Genomic DNA, 22,049 nt, shown 5'->3' with positions numbered 1-22,049 from the left:
TGAATGTATTTTCAACAAAAAAAGAAAATGAAAAATTGTATGAACTTGGTGATGTGGGTGGGTTCTCATGCAGTTAATGCGGATGAAATGTTAATTAATTGGCAACGTCTCTGCTGATTGAAATTGAGAGTCAGTATACAGAATTTTTACTTCCAATTTTATTTAAAATTTTGTAGCGTGGCAAAATGTCGATACTTGAATTAGGAAAATTTGGAAATTAATTAAGAGTTGCAACAAAGAATTAATGAGATTAGTTTCCAGTCGAAACAATCTTTTCTATCAATTTTTCATCTAAAACCCAAACTTTTTAATTTGATAAAATTATCTTTGAAATATTTCACTTATATTCATTTTTGGAAAACTATTCTTCTTTTGCCTGTATCTAAGTCTATAAAAAATCCAAATGTTAATAGTTAAAATAATTTTATCAATTCTTAATTTAATAATCAAATTATTTATATGCCTCTTGCCCTTTTTTCTTTTTTGTTTATCCTAAATACCGGTGGTGGTCTCTGTGTGCATATAATTAAAATTTTAATTATGTGTGTAATGATGATCATATTAATGGATTGATAACATATGCAAAATATAAAAGAAAATCTTTCAGATATACTTAAAAAATCTTTAATCATATAGTAATAAAACAGGAGTATAATCATAACTGAAATTTCATTATCTGTAAGTTAATAAGATTTCTTCATCAATATCGTACTTCTCTTGTACTCTTCACTATGAAATCTTTTTTATTTTACTTCATTTTATTTTTCCTGAATCTAATCAATTGACTTTTCAGATAATTTGTAGCATATAATATTAATTGATAATCTTAATATCAACAATATTTTAAGCTATTTATGATGGATATGTGCCTCAACTATTTTCGCCGTAATAAGGATAGTTTAGTTAAAAAAAAATATTTGATTACAATAAATCAGTTTTAAATCGATTAAGGATAAATATAAATTTTCATTCAATATTTTTATTAATATTAATAAATTTAGTAAATTTTAATTAATACGAGACTTATTTATTAAATGGAAGCAATATAAAAAATATTAAATGTAATTTTTTAAATTGTAAGAAATTGGAAGCGTAATTATCCCATTTTGGTTTTTGGTCTATATCCGCACACAAACAACACTATAAAAACAATTCGCATAAACCCTCGGCAAGCCAAACATAGAAAAAGAAGAATCGACCTGAAAGAACGCATTTAGGGTTTCGAAAGTCGTCCAATTCTATACAATCAGCACCGTGTTCTTCCTCTGAAATGGTGCTGTCTTTCTGTCTTTCTCGTTTTTATTTCTCAAACGATTTTTCGATCTGTGTGTTTAAGGGCTAATTGATGAATGGTGCAATTTCTCTGTTGTATAGGTACCGTGGTATATTAATTTAGTTTCGCTTTGAAATTCAAGCAAACATAGAGTGATCAGATCTTCGCAGTTGATTGTGTTCTGGACCTGATATTCTTTTTTTTTTTTTTCAATAATACAAAACCCAAATTTTGAGAAAGTAAAACATTTATTGACAAAATAGGTTGGGTGGTCTAGGAACTTATCGACAGGGCTGTGTTGATTTTGATTATTCTGTGAAAGTTTTCTCATTTGGTTTGTTAAGGAAAGATCCGTATTTGTTGATTTTACACAGAACTAGTCTTCTTATTTACGCACAGCTCTAGTTTAGGATCAAGGGGTTGGAGCTTTGAGTTGGAGTTAGGGTCATCTCCTAAAAAAATTTGGGTGTTTTTTCAAGCACATCGTGAATATACTTTTTGCATGTTACAGACGTCGGGTCACGAAATAAACGGGAACTCCTATTCTCCGTCTGATTTGGACTCACCTGGAGGATCAGGCATGCAGCAACAAGTTCAGAAAGGGTTATCAAGTTCGGGCTCCAAGGTTTGCTGCTTTAGTAATATGATTGAACTTGGTTTAGACGGTGATAATTTTCTTTGTCCATCTAAAAGTCCAACACGAAAGAAAATAAAGGCTATTAAATGTTTTTAGTTTAACTTTGGTACAAAATTTATGCACTAAAAACGAGAATTCTGGAAAAAGGAATTTTCCATTTGATGCAGCATGATTACACATGCACCAAAAATGCACTTAGTCGGGATTGTTGCTACTTATATCAATCTTAGCCACATACAGCTTGAATATGTTTCTCAAGCACTAGTAGTTTTTATTTGCTTATCAAATATTGGTGGAATTAAATGTCAAATAGTTTGGCTTTTTTCAATTTTATTTTCCAGAATTTATGTTTATGCGACCTTTTGAGATTGTTTGTTTAATATATTTATTGCTACTATGCTTTTGCAGCATGGATCTCGTGACCATGAGAAAGACAGGGAGAGAGAGTCCTTCAGAAGCAGGGATAAGGAAAGGGAACGAGGTCGGGATAAAGAGCGGGACAGGGACAGAGATAAGGACAGGGAACGAGACAGGGATAGGGATAAAGAAAGGGAAAGGGATCGAGACAATGAGCGTGATCGCCATCACCGAGAACGTCATAGGGAGCGGAGTGAGAGAAGAGAGAGGGAGAGGACCAGAGATCGGGAAGATGATGATGACTATTACAGAAGTCGAGACCATGACAGGTGAAGAAACTGCAACTTCATTGATTTTCCTGTCATTCATCTTTATTTGTAACTCATCCTACATTCTATTAAGCTTCGGTTTCTGCCCCAAAAATTAAAATGAGAAGCTCATGAACATGGATTTATAAAAATTAGGTTTGTTTTTTCTAGCTGGCAATAATTCGTCTTCTGTCAACATCTTGGGTTTCTATTCTTCATTCTCCCTGATATACTTGCTATCTGTGAATTTCTGATCAAGGTGGCACATTTCTGATTCATTAAATGTTGTGGGTTTTCAGGCGGAGAGATCATGACAGAGATCGGGAGGATAGACATAGGCATAGGTCTAGATCTCGTTCGCCTAGGTCTGAGCACAGATCAAGGTCGCGTTCGCGCTCCAAAAGGTAGATTGAGGCTGTAAGCTTCTTTTTATTATTTGTAATTGTGATTTAGTTGGGGGTATGTAATATGTTTCAATTAAACTAATCTGTCTTGGCTTAGAATTTTGTATCTCACCTCAGAAGAGAGAGTTAACAGTTACTTCTCATTTTTAGATGACCTGATTCTTTTTCATATTTGCTGATTGCTGAATATGAAAAATCTACTCTTATTTCTTCAATGCTGTCCAGATGATAGGTTGATTTGGACTAACATCTCCCAGTTGGCTTGTGTATCTGTAATCTAGGAAGATCATCTGATAAAATCTCCCTTTTCAGTGGATATAGACAGGGTTATAGTTTTAGTAGTATTTGTAAATATGTTTATATAAACTATTTCAATCTGAGGGAATTGGAGATGGGATTAGCTGTTATATTTAGCTGTTGAAGTTGGAGGTGTAAGGCGATAGACCCATTCAGCCTTTATAGTCAAGTATAATGTGTTTGTGCTTTTTTGAATGATTTGAATACTTAACTCAAACTTGTCAATATTTGTCAATGATGTAATGTTGAAAGCAAGTTGATCTCTCTTTCTCTCTCTCCTTCTCCCCCGCCCCCCCAAAAAAAAAAAAGAACTAGCTGAATTATTGATTATTATTCAAGTTTGTGGACATAATGCTTGCTCTGACTCTGAGATGCATTTATTTGGCTTCATAAGTTGGCTGCAGTTCGGATGAAAATAACGAATTGGGATACATTAGTCATTGTCTCTAGTAGTCTTCATTTGATTTGGGTTGCACCTGCTAAATATAGTTTCCTTCAGTTTTGTTACTATATATACTTGTTTTAGTTGAACATGAATAATTATCACCTGTTTCATTTGTTCATGTCATGAATGATGCGAACTTTACAGCAAAAGGATGAGTGGTTTTGACATGGCACCTCCTGCTGCACTACTTCCTAATGCTGCTGCGGTTGCAGGTACAACCAAACAATTATTTCACATTTAAGTTACTATGATAACTTTAACTTTTTTCTTTGATATAGTGTGGAAAGTTCGTACCATAAACATGGTTACGTTTTGGTAAGCAAACTTGGTTCTTTAATTTGCATAATATGGAACTTTGGCCCTAGATTGGCTTTCAGTTTTTTCGTTTTATTATTTGCTTAGCGATGGAAACTGAGAGGGTTTTGGTTTCTTTTTGTGTTTGGTGTTTGTTTGTTGTTTTGTATGTCCTATGTTATGTTCTAAGAAGGCAATGTTGGGCTACTAGCCCCACTGTGCTGACAATGGGCGTGAGCCGACTTCTGTAGCTTTTATGTACAAGGAAGAATCGATACAGGTCTTGTTCATCTTCAACCAGGATTTGCATGTTTGGTAGTATTTATGGATATTTTTTAATAGAATATGCTGTTGGTTCCATAAGAGTTCAATTTAATTCATAGATGATAATCTGAACATGAATATTATTCAACAATTACCCGCTAAAGTTGATAATTCTCGCTTGTATAATTTAAGAATAAGAAGACTATATCCATCTTTAATTTCTAACTATAACTTGATTTGCATTCACAGGTCAGGTTACTGGGACGACGACTGCCATTCCTGGAATGTTTCCCAATATGTTACCTTTGGCATCTGGACAGGTTTCCTTACTCCCCCCCCCCCCCCCCAACCATTTAGTCAAGCTCTTGATTCAGCTTCTAAAGATAATCTTACTTGATGGCAGTTTGGAGCACTCCCTGTAATGCCTGTTCAGGCAATGACTCAGCAGGTTGATTTGTCATTCATGTGCTTGTTTCATTTTACTTTTGATTATAAATCTGAAAGTGTTGTGTAATCAGGCTACAAGACATGCTCGGCGAGTCTATGTTGGTGGTCTTCCACCCATTGCTAATGAACAGGTGATTTGTTCCATCTGAATAAATTTGTAAAATAGCTCCTGTTTTAGTTATATATATAATTGTGTATTTATTAGTACTTGGTTTTCTTTTGCCTGTCAGTGACCTTATTCTCTCTGTTCTTCTCTTGCTTATTTCTGCTCACTTTGTTGCTTTTTGGCTTCTGCGGCAGTCCGTTGCAACCTTCTTTAGTCATGTTATGTCAGCAATTGGAGGAAACACTGCTGGTCCAGGTTTGTCAACATCAGTTGCATTCCCTTCTGTTTATTCATGCTGATATGATTTGTGATTAAGGATTTTGAACTTTCTTTTTGATTTCAGGAGATGCGGTTGTTAATGTTTATATTAACCACGAGAAGAAGTTTGCTTTTGTGGAGATGAGATCTGTTGAAGAGGCTAGTAATGCAATGGCTTTAGATGGAATTATTTTTGAGGTATTGAAGATCTTGTAAACCTTTTAAGCTGTTAACGCTCAGAAGATTGCTGAAACTTTATATCATTCACATTTAATTGCATCAGGAAATTAGAGAGCCGTACTTTCCAGTTCCTTTCACATGGGGTTGCATGCTATTATGTATATCAATCTGCATAATTCACCTAAAGTGGTTGATGTTTCATTTGATTTGATGTTCAGGGTGCACCAGTTAAAGTGAGAAGACCCAGTGATTATAACCCTTCACTGGCTGCAACTCTAGGCCCTAGTGAACCTAATCCCAATCTAAATCTTGCAGCTGTTGGATTGACGCCAGGATCAGCAGGTGGTCTTGAGGGTCCTGATCGTATATTTGTTGGTGGTTTGCCATATTACTTCACAGAAGCACAGATCAGGGAGCTGCTGGAGTCATTTGGACCACTTCGGGGCTTTGATCTTGTTAAAGATAGAGAAACAGGGAACTCCAAAGGCTATGCATTTTGTGTTTACCAAGATCTATCAGTTACAGATATTGCTTGTGCAGCTCTAAATGGGATAAAAATGGGTGATAAAACACTTACTGTTAGGCGTGCTAACCAGGGTGCATCACAGCCTAAACCTGAACAGGAGAGTGTGTTGTTGCATGCCCAACAACAAATAGCATTACAGGTGATGAAATTCACTATGTTAGGATTGTCAGCAATGAATTTCATTTTGTTCATTGTTAAGTTTTGCTAATAAATACAGTCATCCTCAAGTTTAGTTGATTTTATATTATTTGAAGCCCCTTTGATAGCAGATTGAGCTTTACTAAGTTGAAGATTAGCTGTACAACCATGTGGCTTTTATTGTTGCGGTTCTGATGTTGGTCATTTGACAGTCAAAAATTGTGGTTTAACTTAAATAATCCAACTGTTAACGTTGTTTTGCTCATTTCTTTTGCAGAGACTGATGCTACAACCCAGTGTAGTAGCTACAAAGGTCGTGTGCCTAACACAAGTGGTTACTGCAGATGAGCTCAAGGACGATGACGACTATGAAGATATAGTAGAAGACATGAGGACCGAATGTGGAAAGTTTGGTAATTACTTTGAACAACTTTTCACCTCTAAGTTGTGAATTTAATTTCTGTGTTCCATTTGTTCACCCCACTGAAGTTATCTTTTTCGTTTTGTGTTCTATTCTCTGTTTTACAGCCTTCTCGAGTCACTTATTGTGCGCCCCTCATACATACAGAAAACCTCGGGAACCTTATATCTAATAACATCTGATTCATACTCTCCTTTTATTGTTATAAGTGTGGGTCTCAGCATTTGGCATTAATTTGTGCAGGTACTTTGGTGAACATCGTGATTCCCCGCCCTCTTCCAAGTGGTGAGATGGGACCAGGTGTAGGAAAGGTCGGTTGCCAGTTGCTGTTCTTTCAATGAAAGATCATGTCCATTGCAAATTTTGTATTCTCATATTCTAATTGTTATTCTGGATGCAAATAATATTCCCGTGTGTAGGTTTTTTTGGAATATGCAGACATTGAAAGTGCTACAAAGGCTCGACAAGGACTGAACGGCAGGAAGTTCGGGGGAAATCAAGTTGTGGCTGTTTTCTATCCAGAAAATAAGTTCTCTCAGGGGGAGTACAATGGCTAGATTTTGGTTAGTTTAGTAGGTTGTTTCCTTTTTATGCAGCTTGTAGTTTATCCAGTGTGCGCTAGATTTTGTTGAATACCGTATGTTGTGTGTGCTCAGGGGACACAATTGGGGAATCGAATGTCCTGGGCTGTCAAGTTGTAGGCGTTGATCGTGATTGTAGAATGAATTTTTGAGTCGAGGACTTATTGTGTGAAATACAAATTAGTAAAAATTACAAATGTCTAGTGTCATCAACGCGCAATTTTTTCGGGAGGTGATTGCCCTTTATAAGGAATGCGATGGGCGCCAGACTTTAAGCAGACGGCTGCACTTAAAATAGGACTTTGATATGATGAAGGATTTAAAGAAAATTTTTCAACTACTCTAAGAACTTGAATCCACTAAAATTCGCATTATAGTTCATTAAATCAAAACTCTACCCCTTCATCAATTTGAATACATATAAAAATTTATAAAACTATACGCATTGAATCTTAGTTTAACAATAAAGTGTTTAAACATTAAAAATTTATCAGCGTCAGCGGAAGTGATATGATTAACATCGGAAACACTTGTTAAGATTAAAAACAAATTAAAATTCCTTATTTTTACGAAAGGTACTTGTGAATTCAAACCAAAATTTAAGATATTATGGTTTCAGTTTTTCAAAAAAATTATCGGACACTACAGTGTGTAAGTCTTATCTGTGGATAATGCAAGTATAGGACCTCAATACTAGGCACAGTGCTTTAAACTAAACTACGATGATGATTGTTCATCCTATACAGAAATGAACACACACACACGACTTAGTGTGAGATTCATTATGCTGAACATGTAAATAAAGCATGGTTGAACACTGTAGAAAGTGATTGAGGTCAATGGGTGTACAACAAGAGCCTTGAGTTCTACATTCTCAACCCTTGCCAAAGATGATGATCGAACTCAGCAGTAAAATGTTCCATGTTTTTAGTTATATTAGAGGAAGAAAAGAAACCTTTGGAGGTCATGCTCTCATTATGGCAGAGGATCAGCATTGTGCCATCCCTTTGCGCACGGGGGTATACTCATGAATTCATCAAATTCTTTAACATGAATGTCGCAACATTTCCACTGCACACCATCAATGAGCAAGAAGACATTACCCTATGCTGTCAAAAAAGAAATAGATTGAGGGGTGAGGGAGGTGGCAAGGAAACAGGGAACTGTGTATATTTTTACCCCTCTCATTCTGTCATGGAAAACGGCTGGGCCAGGATGGTAACTGCAAGCTGTATCATGATTGTCCCTCTCTTTAAAAGTTCTACCGCATCCCTTATTTTTACAAATTTGAGGGTGGTTTATGTCAATTATCTTCTTTGCTGGAGGTGGCTGGGCAGCTTGCAAACCACCAAGTGCATCTCCTGAAGCGTTGGAGGTTTTTGGATTCAATTCCCTGGCTTGTGAGCCTGGAGAGGTTTATACGTGAGGAAAAGTTATTTAAAGGTTAGGTTAGAAAACACAAAACAACACTTAATGATGGGGCTTCAAAGATTGGCAGTTTAAAACTATATATGCATTTTAAGAATAATATGAGCCAAATAATTCTTCAGCATATAGTTAGACCCTCGCAAAAAGAAATCAAGAGGATAGACAAGAAAAATATACCATGGTCAGAGCAGAAAAACCCTTGGCGACACCGTGAACAAGTATCTTTTGACGACAAATTGGTGGTGGTAGTTGGAGCCGAAACTGGTAGCTTTGGAGCTGCAGCTGCCTTTGCAAGCACTGGCTTCTCAGTTGTGTGTTTTCCTGTCTTGCACCTAAAGGAATAAATGTGATTAGCTTATATTTACAAATCATAGAAAATTCACAAATCAAAACCAGTTACAGATTCTGTTCAGGTGAAGAATGGAACTCCATGATCAAACTACATATAAATAGTGGAAATACTCATTGCACCAAAAAATTATAAGCTTTTACTGGCTGACAATAGATATTTTTCACACAAAAGGAATTAACACTTCACACCAAAAAAATATGTAAATCAATAGTCAAACTACACAGACACTTGAACAATACATTCAATAGTTTAACACCTTCAAGGCATAAATGGTTACAAACCATAATGAGATCTTGACAAGTTCAAATGCAGGGAAACCCCACTAGAAATGAATCCAGATGGTTTGCAGACATGAACATATGATTTATCAGATAGTATCAATCTCTGCCATATTTATGGTGGTAAGCTCAACAATACTTTTACAGTTAGAGTCATTTCAAACTAAAACTGCAGAAATATCCAGAGCTAAGTGCCCAAATAACAACTTACCACCAATATTGATACATCAATATGAGCAGCCAGAAAACAATGTTACCTGAATTGTCACAGTTTGAGGTCCGGAAAACATGGGCATAGTCTTCATCTAGATGGATAAATGTTATGCCCCATGATCTAGGAACAGGAAAGAATGGAATACAAAGGTGGGAGAAATGGCTACTTACCCAGGAATTTCCAAAAACAAACTGAAATCATGACTCCTTTTCTTGCAACAGCTCCATTCTTTCATCCCATCGTGAAATATTGGCTGGGAAAAGGAATAGTTATGCTATTAGTTTTGGACATGGGTAGATTAGCCTGATGGATACATCATCAAATGAGACCAAAAAACGAAAAGGGGCATCAAACTTACACCCTGACGAAGGGATGCAGAAGCAGGTGATGAACGCCATGCATCAGAAGAAAAGATTAATGAGTGGATATAAACTATAAAGAAGATGAAACATGGTAAAAAATGGAATGAAAAAGCAGGTCATAATCAGAAGATATGATGTTCAGGTTATCGGTCTTGAAAAAGCATGGAAACTGCTATGCTTCAACAGTTATCTTATTCAGTTATTCTCTTGTTCTAGTCAAACTTAAGAGAGAAACCAGCATCTGAGAAGTCGATCAAAATTGAATCATGTGGAAAAATGAATCAGCAAGCTTTCTCCTCATACAAATATCAAATAAAGTAACTATGATATTTTCCTTAGAACTGTCCTAGCCACCACACAAGCAACATTTTCTACCTGGCATTCTCTAATCTCTTTGTCTATCCTCATCAAAGCCTTCTACCAGGCATGGTGATCGAAAAGACATTCAGGAAGCACAAAAATCATCCATAGCCTACTTTACAGATCTAGCTCCATCTCCAATGCCCATTCTCGTCCCCGATTCGATATCTCCTTGAAATCCTCATCCTATTCTTGCATTTATTATTGGAAACAGCCTGCTGCTGCTCCACGGACATCATTTAACAACTCCAATTCTACTACTCCTAATGCACTCAAAGAGGTAAATAAGACCAAAATGTAAACTATACCCAAAAAACGAATGGTTCTAATCTCCCATGGCCAACACTCCTCCAAAAACACACACACGCAAACACCAAAAGAAGAAGAAAAAAGAACAGCATTCTACTCGGTAGTGAGAAATGAATCCAAGGAAGACACGCCTCCAAATTTGTTAACGCAAAGAAAAGAAAAAACAAAACAAGAGTAGCAAAGATTTAAAAAAAAAAAAAACACGACCAACCGTAACAATGTTTGAGCAGTATTCCACCATTCAATCCAACTAGCTTAAAGTAACTGCGCGGAACTCAGATACTATCAACTGAGCTCTCTTCGTAGAATTGATCTTCCAATAATAACCCATACTTCGTCGATAGCGAAACAAAACTGGATACACAGTAGCATAAATTGCAATTCAATAGAGAGAGAGAGAGAGCACATACAGCATCGTGATAAGTACAGGAACCGTCTGGATTGTCGTCTTCGGAGAACATTGCGTCGCATCCGATCCTCTGGCATCTCACCTTCGCCATTCTCAGGTATCTCCAACAAGTCTTCTGGTGCGTGTGTGCGTGTTTGCGAGAGAGAGAGAGAGAGAGATTCTGTAGGTATTTACGATTTATTTATGCAAAATTGAAGACTTCATTGTTGAGCGTCGGTCAATGTACGCGGCCCGCTGTAAACCTTCGAATCTAGGCCCGAATTCACTAGTTTCATGCAATAATTCGGAGCCGGGTTTGAGGTCGGACTCGACACGCCCCCTTTTTATCTTTCTTTCTTTTTTCTTTTATTTCAAATTAAAATCCATTTATCTCAATTTTTAAATTTTACATGAATTTGTAGTTGAAATAATATTTCTTTGAATTGTCCACAGAGAAATCAACTTAGTATTTGAATTTATGTTTTGAGTGTTTTATTTTAATATTTTGGAGATAGAGAGAAAAAAATAAGGGGCAAATATTGTGTATTGGAGATAGATTATATATTTAGATTTGTGTAGTGAGGTAATTAAAATATTTTAAAATAAATGGTATAGGCTTTCATATTGGAATTTGAAAGACAAAAATCATTATTTATTGTCCAATCATATCTTTTTATATTATATATGTAATAATATATATATTATATATAAAAAAATTAAAAAATAAAAAAAAATACACCAGATAAGATGTAAAAAATATAAAAATAAATATTGAGTATATTTGAACTTTTCTAAAAAATGCCTAAACATGAAATCAAACATAGTGTCACAACTTATAAACGAAGATTAATTCATTAATCGCACTTTTATGCTATCAAAAATTAGTTATACTAAAATACAAATTACAAGTATACTAAAATTTGTCCTTTTCAAAAATTGGGCCACAATCCATAAGTACAAACCTTTTCTTGATCAAACCAAATAATATTACCCGAAAGTGGAGTTTGAGATTTAAAAACTTCCAATACATCAAGCTAAGCTAATATGAGTAGAGAAGATCATTTGAAAGTGTCATTGAGCTCTTACAGAAAGAAGTAATATCGAAACCTTATAATTAAAAGGATGTGCATTTAGAAGTGAATCGAATTCCACTTAGTCAACAGCAAAAGAATATCGAAAACTGTATCGATGTGTACTTGCACAGCTCTTTAAGCATGTAAAGTATTTACACGTCCTGTAATATTAAGGCTATAGATATGTACACAATAATAATCTATGTTAGTCTCTCCATGCCTGAAGCATATCCATCTGGCTGCTACTTTTGCTTCTGCGACAAAAATGTTAACTCCACTTTGATACCTCTGTGTTACTATAGTACATTTGTGCTCCTGTATCCATCTCTTTAGACAAGAATGACCAAGAAAGTCTGTTATCCATTTCTAACAATAGAGATTTTTTCCTGCAGACATTTTTGAAGGAATATATCATAAACTGAAACCTCATATCTTGTTTCATCAGTGTGCATATGCTCGGTCAAATTAAGACTGCAAACAAGGTTAAAGAGAAGAGACGAAATGTATACATTTTTCTCGAGTTCAAATTCAATCCATGAAAAACATACTGAACAATACTGAGGGATCAACTAGTTCAAAACAAGTCCATGATAGTAGAAATGTTATCAATGAGCAGACTGGAGTGAGACTAGATGTGTTTGTGTGATGTAAAAGATGGAATACCACCTCATTGTTAGTTCCATTCTCTGAAGAAAACCAGCGCATAAAAATTCCCAGGTGCATTAAAGCAGGTATCAATTTGAATAAGACGGGAGTTGTGACCTGTAGTATTATTTAGATCAAGTATTAAGAAAGCAAACCATGGGAATTCGTTTAGGCAGATGGAAAACATAAGAGATACTCACGAGGCTGAGAGCTGTTGTTCCAAGAAGAAGAAGATACATCTTTCCCTACAAATTTTTGACAGAATGTTCTGTGAGATGATTTAGAAAAGACATTAATCAAAAAAATTATGAGTTAGGAAATCCCAGATGCGCAACCCGGTAGAATAAGTTCATTGAGCATGACAAAATTTAAAGAATTTCAAGCATTAGTTCAACCCAAAATGTAGCAGAAGCAATTTTCACCATCAATTTAAGAATATAAATATTAAATAGAGGCATAACTGGGAGAATGCTGACAAGAAAGTGTATCTATCAATAGTGCAATAAATATATCTGACCGAAATAAAGAAAATCACCTCAATAAGATGTATATTTGAAGCACGGCCTAAGAGAACAAATGCAAATTCCCCAATTTGTGCAAGCAACACACCCACCTGTGAAGTACATCAATCCTCATGAATAGTAGATTCACACACTTTTATCAATAAAGAAAATCTAACCAAGGGTTAAACTTACAATGAGCGATGTCCTGAGACTATAGCTAAAGGCTTTTGTGATCACAGCAGCAACTGTTGTCTTGACAACCACCACCAAAATAACAGAGGCAAGCAATATATCCACATGTGTCCACAGGAAATGCACATGTATGAGCATTCCAATACTAGAGAGGAAAAGAGCAGCAAAGAAGTTACGAATTGGTTCGACCTGCAAAGAAGATGTACTTAGAAATAAGCTAATACATATTCAAAGCCCCAGAATAATTATGGCCACCGAACAAGCTAAAAACATTGGCAAGTACATTTTTCACAGTGAGCTCAAACTATCAAGTTGAACTATCATTACACACTCTTGTAAACGTTGCATATCTTCTAAAACAGAAAAGGAAACGCCAGGAAACTAGAACTGTGAGAAAAGCATGTGCGACAATGTGAGCTTGGCAGAGTTTCAGAACATACTCCATCAGAATGCAGGTAAAGCTACAACTAAGCAGCTATCATAAGAACCTTTTATCATCAGTACCATCTAAAATTCAGTAATGCACCTGTCCGGCACTAGGGAAATAAAAAACCATTACTTTAACCAGCAGTGAATCGTGAGCAAAGCAAGCCTTTTATTTATATGTGCAAACTGGTAACTTTAGTTTACAATAAAAGGAGGCTATTAGGATGGCTGAAAGGAATTTCTCAGTGGTAAGGAAAGACAACTTCTGAAGTTTCTGATGACAGAAATAGGACAGAAAAGTCTCTTCTGAGGGCTGTAATTAAGTCAAAGGTGGAAGCAAGAGATCATACAAAATTATATAGTTTTCGGATAATACCTGATCTAAGGTATGCTGAGCAAATTCAGTGGTTGATATCATGACCCCAGCCACAAATGATCCCAACTCAAGACTAAGACCCAGTTTATCACTGCACTGGAAAATGATAAAACATAGCATTAATAAGAAACATTTCATGCACAAAATTAATGCCCCAACATCTAGAAGAGCTCTGGTTCTAGACTGAAAGCATGAAAGAATGCACCCCATATATCATCTATTTTTATATGTTTTACAATATTTGCTTAGGACATGCAAGGTTTTATGAGAATACTGCCAAATACATGCAAGCGAGTATCTCTGTATAACCCAGAAGACATCCAAAATTTGCTTTTCATACAAGAAACTAGAAAAATCGTAAGAGGCCAGACATGCTGTCAGCTAAGCATTCAAGCTATGTGGCAGATCAGACTGTTTCCTTTGTCAAGGGTGACGTCGTCACCATTAGAAACAGTAGCACACAATAAGCTTCACCCTTGCAGGTCTGCTGCAGTATCTTGTCGAAAGGAAAAAGAAAATAACTCCACACCCCAAATTGGCTCTTGATGCTTGCCTCAACAAACCCTCAAGCCACTTTTAAACATAAAGCAACGCATCCCTCTCCATGCCCATGAACATATCTTCACAACTGTCTAATAGTCTCCTCCATCAACATGTTCCGCTTCCAAACAGACTGCAAGTCTGAATTTTAGATTTGTAGAAGCAGCACTTTCATGTCATCTACTAATATGCATTTCTCTAATGTAATTCCAGTTCTGCATCACAAGGTATGCCAGAAGCACACCGAAAAGGAAATCATCCACCACATGATGTATTAATACTGCAGATTGACGATACAATTATCATCTTATTCAGCCTCGCTTCTTTATATTTATTCTGTTATCATCAACAATTTTTTGACATACATGTTGATGTTACAATCATAAATAGCCCTACAGATAAGATGCATATGTATGAGGTTGACCATGTTAAAGACATCAAATGGAAAAGATTAGAAACAACGCCATAATGTATAAGCACTATGTTGTTCATAGTCCTTACCCATGCAGACATCAAGCAGAAGGCCACAGCAGCCAGCTGGTAGAGTTCATTTGTCTAAAAATCACATAAACAAATTCCATAAGACACAGAATGTTTTAAAAGTCAAATTCACAATCTACAAGTTAAAACTACATAATGGAAGAAAAACACATGTTCCACGGCAAAGTTTGTAGGCTATTCTCTTTTCTTGCAACCATCATCCACAAAACCCCAGAACTTTAACTAGCTGACCCGCAATCAACAATTGGAACAGTTAATAGCTTCCCCAAATTCACATGATAAACCTTCTCTTATGTACTACCACACACTAGTTGATGATCAGTGATAACCAATGTGCCAAAAAAAAAAAAATATTGTTGATAGAGGGTTTCATAAATCAAAGACTCCAAAGTTGTAGACCAACTTTAGGTCCCAACTGCATGCAGACATCAAGTTAGGAGCAGTAGCTACCACTTCTGATCTTTCTGCAGTAGTATCTCGGGCGTACTCCTATATATGCTGTCTGGAATAATGACTAGAAAAGGCTTCGAAAGATGTTTGTGTGGTATTTTTATGCAAATAGGACTTAATTATGTTTCCTCCAAAATAAGCACAAATATACAAATAACTTATACAATTCTACTAACTTGGCTTGATAGTTGCATCATCAACTTCAAAAGCCGAGGGACAAACAACCAAGTCAATATAGAAGCCACACTGAGATATATGGACAGAGTGAGTAGCCTGAAATCAACAGAGAAACCAGGTTCAACGGGACGGAATTAATACAAAAGACTAATAACAACTGCATTGAGCCGGACATACAATTTTCCCATGGAGAGCATTCCTCGCAGGATACCACTGTTACCTCCCAGAACAGGGAGTAAAGCAAATAACAAGCCCACTGCACAGTCCTGTAAGATTACTCCAACAGAGAAGAATGACAACCACCTTATGTAAGTAAAGAGAAAATAAGCTGAACTGTTTCGGCACTGATTAACCAAAAGTTGAACACACCTGGAAAATAAGTGTCCCAATTGTCACTTGACCATGAAGGGCATTATTACTATTCCGCTCAACCAGAAACTTAACTACCTGAAGAGAGTTAGACCAAAATTTAATACCAAGATGAGGACAATTCCTGACAACTCCTCTCATGTCTGAAGGCAGTCAAGGAAAGCAGGTTAGGTTAAAATGAGTACATAATTTGTTTCACCATATGCTGATTCATTAAAATATGTTTGAGAGGAGATAATAAAATAATTACCACTGCAGTTGACGACATTGACATAAAACAACCAACAAATACACCCTCTGACAACTTTGCTCCACATAACTGCCACAATCGGATCATGAATTAGCATAAAATGCCTCCGACAATTGTCCACAAGAAAGACAAGCAACAGATTAGAACTATACCACTGCAGTTATGCCAGACAAGAAAATAAGGATGACTATCTGAAGCAGACCGCCAAGAACAGCAACAGGACCCACAACTTTAAGCTGCAGCAGTTATACATTTTAGAACATCCAGACGAAGAAGGTACAAAGGGACAGCTGTCAAAAATGGGGCAAACAATGGCACCTTTGACAAAGAGAACTCCAGACCCAAGGCAAATAGAAGAAAGACAACACCAAATTGAGCGACAGTCTCTACCTGAAAAGTGTATGGACCATCCCATATGAACAAAACATTATTATCTTTTGAAGCAGGAGTGCCGAAATAAGTAAGCAATGTCATAATATTCAATCAGTATGACAATCAAAGATCTTCCTTACATGAGATCAAGCAAGATATATTGTAAATGACATGAAGGTGCTGGGGACCAGATCACATAATCCTCCATCTAGGAATAGCATTTCGTGCTCTGCCCTCACTCTAGTGACTAGGAGTGAGATTTGCTTTATGGTGCCATAAAATTCGTATATCTCACTCTAATAATTGATAAACCGAGCTTCAAGAAATGAAAAGGTTTCAAATGTTGCTTTTATGAACATAATATATTAAGCCAAATTCTATTATTGCTGATGCTGGAGCAAAACAAATGCCTAAATAGTGATGAAGGTTTTACTTAGAGAAGAAATTAGTTGGTGAGTGACTCAAACTTCTGAAGTTTGGCAAAAGAGAAGAAAGGAAAAAGATGCAGAATTGGAACCAAAAGTTGTAACATATACCATGAGTTTGATCATTAAGAATTTTCTTAATAGTCTTAATCTTATCCATTCATGAAACTAAAAAAATAAGAATTAAGGCTCACTACAAAAGAATCATTTTATTGAACCATTTTCCAAGCCAATGTGAAAAATGTTTTTTGATAATTTTTAACTTGCATTAGTTAGGCTTACAGTAAATGTTTTAATTTTTATTTATTTTTAATGCTGGTTAATATGTTGAAATTTGGATGGTTCACTCACCCGCCCTTTCTTCCACACCCACCCTCTCTCCAGCTCTATGCGGAATAAGGTTGAGGATTGAGAACAAGTTGTCTTCTAACAAAAAAAGTACCAAATAAATGAATTTTTCCAGGTATTAAGCACATCTGACAAATATGGACATTGGCACAGCCTTATGCCTTAACAGCCAAGTAGGTGGCATAAAGCTGCCCGATGCCACACAAAGAACCAAATGCTGATCTCCTTGGTAACTTTTTGCATCCATGAGTATCTCCACACAATCACATATCCTCTACTTCCAGAATCCCAAGCTTAATAAGAACAAGTCATGGAAAGGCGCTGTCACGACAACTAATTCCCTCGAAATTTTAAATGCATTGATCACAGTTCTCTGTTGACCTTCTTGCCAACTGAAGTAAAAGCACATAGCGCGAAACTTAAATTTATGCGCTAAAATTTCACTTCAAAGTGTGCAAAACAGATGCAATTTCGTCTTATCCAGTTCCTAAATGTCACTTGGATATAATATTGTAAGATTTGGCAGAAAATTCAGCATCGCAGTTTTCATCAGTTTCTGAGGTAATCAAGGGCATATTTAACAAGTTTGACAACAAAGAATGGTATAGTTGGAGCCAGCTAAAGAGTTGATGCAATTAGTAAAAATGAAACTGAAAACTAAAAAAGAATAAGATTGGCAGAAAAAATCCTAAGATTTTCTGGAATGAATTTAATTAAAAAGGCACCCCTACTTGTGAGAAAATTTTCTAGCAGGACGTTCCCTAAGTATAATATAGTGCATTGTTTTTGCCATGAACTCTTAGATTTGTTTAAGACACTCCACATTTTACATTTACTGAAAACGTCCAAGGTGCATGGTGAAGCTGTTGCTCTCTTGATAATGACAAAAGCTGTGAAAGATCAAGTTCTCATTTCTTCTCTGAGTTCAAAGTCTCTAGTGTGTAAACATTGAAAACATAGAGCACTACTGACTTTGCAAAATTAAATAATATGCTGCATTAGAGCATAAACACCCCGATATTTGGAGGTCGACATACCTGTACCATCTCACTAATAAATTTTAAACCACCAGGTCCAATGATCGATCCTGCCAGAAGATAGCCAACAATAACCTATAATAATGGAAAATAGATGAGTGAATTTCAATTCTTCGAGATGCAGCTTAATGAATATGAAAGCAGCCAAAATGTCAAAGAATGATAAGAGCAAGTAACGACCAGCAAAAGCACAGACCGGTTGTCCCAAACAGGAAAAGATAATTCCACCAATGGCAGCAGAGACTATCACAACCACCAAGTCTGAAATCAGCCTACAGTAGTTCAGCATTTTAGAGTGACATGTCATCAAAACCACTTCAAAGTTAAACAGAAGCAAAATATTAAAAAGCTCACCTTCACGTGTATTTTATAAGAAAGGTATACAGGATGCTAAAAACTGATAATCTCTCTACATATATAGGCATGCATGTGGCCATTCAAAAGACATTGAGGAAGAATATTTACCTAAAATCTACTTGAAGTACTGGATATTTTGATTTCTTATTCGACATCACAAACACGTTATCCTGCAGTTATGCACAATGGGTCAGGAAAGTTTCATTTGAGAGAAGAATCGACACTAAAATCTGTGACATCATGTACTTTTCAAAACAAAAAGAACAGGTTCACCTTTTTATCTATGAGAGTTGTCATGTCATCAGAATCTTCTTTCTCCAGGGAGAAAACATCTTGAAATTGGAATGGTTTGGTACCACTGGCAAATGAATGCACAGAGTTAAAGTTGAAATGATACAGCCACATTCTGAGTTAACTAGAAGAAGATATATTATTTACTGGAGATGGAAACTCATTTTCAGTTTCTTACTTGGCCTCTTTAGTGTCATTCATCTTTGTCTTTTCATGGGTGATTTTAGCAACAGTCTCCAACTCTGCCTGTCGAATACAAAAGAATCTTATTTTAGAAAAAGCCAAAATAATATAGACCAGAAAACCCAACATTGTAATTATGGGCCATACCAAAAGCTGAACAAATCCAACTTCAATCAGTTACAAAAAAAAAAATAGCTAATCATCCAATGAAGCACACGATTTTCTAAAAAAATCACCGTGGTTTTATTGTTAGGAGTGTAAAAGAGATCAATACCATGAAACCAAATGACGAAATAACCAAGCCCTCAGGAATTTGACAAGAAGTTAATAACCTTTAAAACACTGTTGTAGTACTCCCAACCACAAGAATAAGAAGTAGTACTACAACTTTCCAGAAGCCAGACATGGAAATACAACAAACAATATACATAAATAGAACTTCTACATCAGATAAGCTTTGCAGATTGCCTGACAGATTAACATACATTGGAACAACTTGTATTACTTCAAAATTTTAATAATTAACGTTACAAGAAAATTAGCTTTGTGTAATTAGGATTCCATGTAGCTAGATGTTTTAACTAAATCAGTAAAAAGTATATCCACCTTGAGCGCATCTCAAAAGAAAACATAAATCTACCTGTTTATCAGCCACAGTACTGTTGAAGCTGCTCTCACCAGCACCTTTGGGACAATGAAAATCAAAACAAGGCAACATTACAACAGTTCTTTTTCCCACCTAAATAAAATCAAAATGTTTAACAAAAATGCGAAACATTATTGGGGAAAAAGAAAAAGAAAAACCTTCAGGCGCATCATTCTCGGAAAACTCCTTCTCCAGCACGCGATCAAACATCTTCGCTATACTCCCGTCACCATCTCCCGCCGCAGAAGAATTAATCAAATTCCCGTAAAATCTTTCCCTAATATCCTGCTTGGATCTTGCCGAATGAGTAACATCGATGCACAAACTAATAATTAAACAGATAAAAATCAAGACTCGGCAATCCTTCCTTGTAACCGGAATCCACCCCATTGTCCAGGCTCCAGAATTTAGATTCTTTAAGAAATTGAAGAGAAAATAGGAGCTTGGGGTAGGGTATCTATCGTAATTTCTGGTTGCGCGGGATGATCAAGAGTAATAAATGAAGTGCGTGAGAGGAAATTGAGATTTGAGAGTTTTTTTTATTTATTTTTTATTGCCTCAATTGAGATTTGAGAGTTGGATCCCGTGGGTTCAAATCTTCTGCAAACAAACGTGGCATGTCCACATTGGGTCCTATTATCTTGCTCTTTTTAGATGAGCGTTACGCTATGCAGATTACTTTTTTTAATTTTTTATTTTTATTATATCTTTTAGGTCCCCTTTACATTTGAATATTAGGCATCATATCCCAATTTATTATGTTTAATTCTTTATTTACTTGCAAAATGCTCAGCCCATTATTTAAAGTCACGGTCAGTAATTGTTGGTGATTGTGTTGTGATTCAAAATTCGCCCAACTTCTCTTAGTAAAATTAACATGGGTGCACCATTTGGTGAAAAAACATTTCTTGTCCCAATTTTGGTGAAGCAACTTGTGCTTCGCGAGTGTCATAACAACCGTGATAAGCTATTCCAAAACTATTAGATCACAAACTCGAAATAATTATCAGCAATTTTTTTAACTATAAGAAGAAAGGTGCTTCACACGACATTGATTGTCACAACGCTCTTGCCTTTAGACCCCCCACTGCCAACCTCATAACATCGTGATATTTTGAATTTTTACAATAATGTTTTAATATAATGGTTTAAATTGAAGTGTTGATAATAATTTTGATATCATGCATTTGAGTCTTATCAAACCGGATTATTGAACTTTGTTTTAATTTTGTTGCATTGATTTATTGCTTAATTTTTTGGGACATTGATTTAATTGAGTAATTAGCACTTTTATTAAAAGTAATATAACTACTAGTGCAAATTTCCTTGCTTCCTCTCCTTTATACACAAGATAATTATCTGGGCATGATGTGTGATGGGGATTTTACGTAATCATGGAGGTCGCAGAGGTGATCGTGAATCGGTGTTGGTTGAAGACATTACAGATATCGCAAAGTTGGTCGTTGTTTGTTATGAGTCATGGACATCTTTCGGGTCAGAATAACCCGGATTCGACCCACATAAGGACCTGGACAGATGGCCTGCTAAGGGAATGCTTAGTCATTGCATGAACACATTTGAGGCGACACGCGTTAGAAGATGGGACCCACAAAAGAACCCTATAAATAGCCCACACAACGATAATGAAATGTATTTTTGGAGACACTACTTTTTACTCGCATATTTAGATCGTTGACCTCAACTTACTTAAGCATCAGAGTGTCATTGTCGGAACGAACCCGACTAGCTTACTCTTCCTGTTTTATCTTCAGATATCAGATTCGGGGTGGTGATGTTGAGAGGTCGTGATTTTTAATCGAAATCAAACGTGATCAACTCGGATCAATTTGAGATTTGGAGTAATCTTATTTTCATCAAATTCTGATCAATATTAATGCATGATTCAACATTTACGATAATTTTTCCCATTAAAAAACAATACAACACACATCTTTTATTTATTTACAATAATTTTCAATTATATCGAAACATTATATCAAACTCATGCATCTTCAATACGTTATCAAAACTTATAAAAATTGAAATTGATTTATTTTTAAATAAGCAAAATTTTCTCAAAAAACAAAATATTCCACATATTTAGATTAAAATTGCAAAAAAGAGTTGGGTTTTCATTTGAAATAGTAATTAAAATAAAAATATATTTGATATACGTACTTTATAAAAATATATTAATTTGATATCATAATTCAATATAAACAACAATCTGATTAACTATTTTACACAAAAACCTAAATAAA

General features: G+C 35.7%; 3 protein-coding genes across 9 annotated transcripts; 1 reads left to right on the top strand and 2 right to left on the bottom strand.

Annotated features, from left to right (window-relative positions):
• The first annotated feature begins 1,113 nt into the window (after positions 1-1,113).
• LOC105179236 (splicing factor U2af large subunit B) lies at positions 1,114-7,133 on the top strand. Of its 5 annotated transcripts, none has more exons than XR_016066367.1 (14): positions 1,114-1,273; positions 1,785-1,898; positions 2,319-2,596; positions 2,875-2,979; positions 3,866-3,933; positions 4,529-4,599; positions 4,683-4,727; positions 4,798-4,857; positions 5,027-5,087; positions 5,176-5,288; positions 5,489-5,935; positions 6,212-6,347; positions 6,463-6,666; positions 6,775-6,855. XR_016066367.1 is itself a non-coding variant. In XM_011102838.3 (14 exons), exons 1-14 carry the CDS (start codon positions 1,271-1,273, stop codon positions 6,910-6,912), a joined length of 1,707 nt encoding a protein of 568 aa, XP_011101140.1. In that variant the 5' UTR covers positions 1,114-1,270; the 3' UTR covers positions 6,913-7,133. The 5 variants fall into 5 exon arrangements, 4 of the variants coding, with proteins under 4 accessions (XP_011101140.1, XP_088738636.1, XP_088738635.1 ...); XM_011102838.3 differs by having other exon boundaries at positions 6,599-6,666; positions 6,775-7,133; XM_088882510.1 differs by having other exon boundaries at positions 1,158-1,374; positions 6,599-6,666; positions 6,775-7,133.
• A 591-nt stretch (positions 7,134-7,724) lies between these two features.
• PBS2 (cysteine and histidine-rich domain-containing protein RAR1) lies at positions 7,725-10,892 on the bottom strand. Of its 2 annotated transcripts, XM_011102841.3 has the most exons (6): positions 10,650-10,892; positions 9,567-9,569; positions 9,379-9,461; positions 8,542-8,696; positions 8,116-8,342; positions 7,725-8,007 (listed from the first exon to the last, which is right to left on the bottom strand). In XM_011102841.3, exons 1-6 carry the CDS (start codon positions 10,737-10,739, stop codon positions 7,912-7,914), a joined length of 654 nt encoding a protein of 217 aa, XP_011101143.1. In that variant the 5' UTR covers positions 10,740-10,892; the 3' UTR covers positions 7,725-7,911. The 2 variants fall into 2 exon arrangements, with proteins under 2 accessions (XP_011101143.1, XP_020546932.2); XM_020691273.2 differs by lacking the exon at positions 10,650-10,892 and having other exon boundaries at positions 7,906-8,045; positions 9,567-10,485.
• Positions 10,893-11,714: 822 nt separating this feature from the next.
• On the bottom strand, positions 11,715-20,374 carry KEA5 (K+ efflux antiporter 5). Of its 2 annotated transcripts, none has more exons than XM_020691274.2 (20): positions 19,947-20,374; positions 19,783-19,826; positions 19,138-19,205; positions 18,942-19,026; positions 18,777-18,838; positions 18,508-18,583; positions 18,312-18,386; positions 16,448-16,519; positions 16,282-16,365; positions 16,130-16,198; positions 15,880-15,957; positions 15,688-15,776; positions 15,498-15,606; positions 14,884-14,937; positions 13,843-13,938; positions 13,041-13,229; positions 12,881-12,958; positions 12,546-12,590; positions 12,367-12,462; positions 11,715-12,086 (listed from the first exon to the last, which is right to left on the bottom strand). In XM_020691274.2, exons 1-20 carry the CDS (start codon positions 20,176-20,178, stop codon positions 12,057-12,059), a joined length of 1,731 nt encoding a protein of 576 aa, XP_020546933.2. In that variant the 5' UTR covers positions 20,179-20,374; the 3' UTR covers positions 11,715-12,056. The 2 variants fall into 2 exon arrangements, with proteins under 2 accessions (XP_020546933.2, XP_011101192.3); XM_011102890.3 differs by having other exon boundaries at positions 15,510-15,606; positions 19,947-20,372.
• Between the last annotated feature and the right edge of the window lie 1,675 nt (positions 20,375-22,049).

Source organism: Sesamum indicum, linkage group LG7, assembly GCF_026168435.1.
Source record: "Sesamum indicum cultivar Baizhima isolate 11 linkage group LG7, ASM2616843v1, whole genome shotgun sequence".
Taxonomy (NCBI): Eukaryota; Viridiplantae; Streptophyta; class Magnoliopsida; order Lamiales; family Pedaliaceae; genus Sesamum; species Sesamum indicum.
Note: the sequence above shows the minus strand (reverse complement) of the source record. Positions and strands in the feature narration are given on the sequence as shown.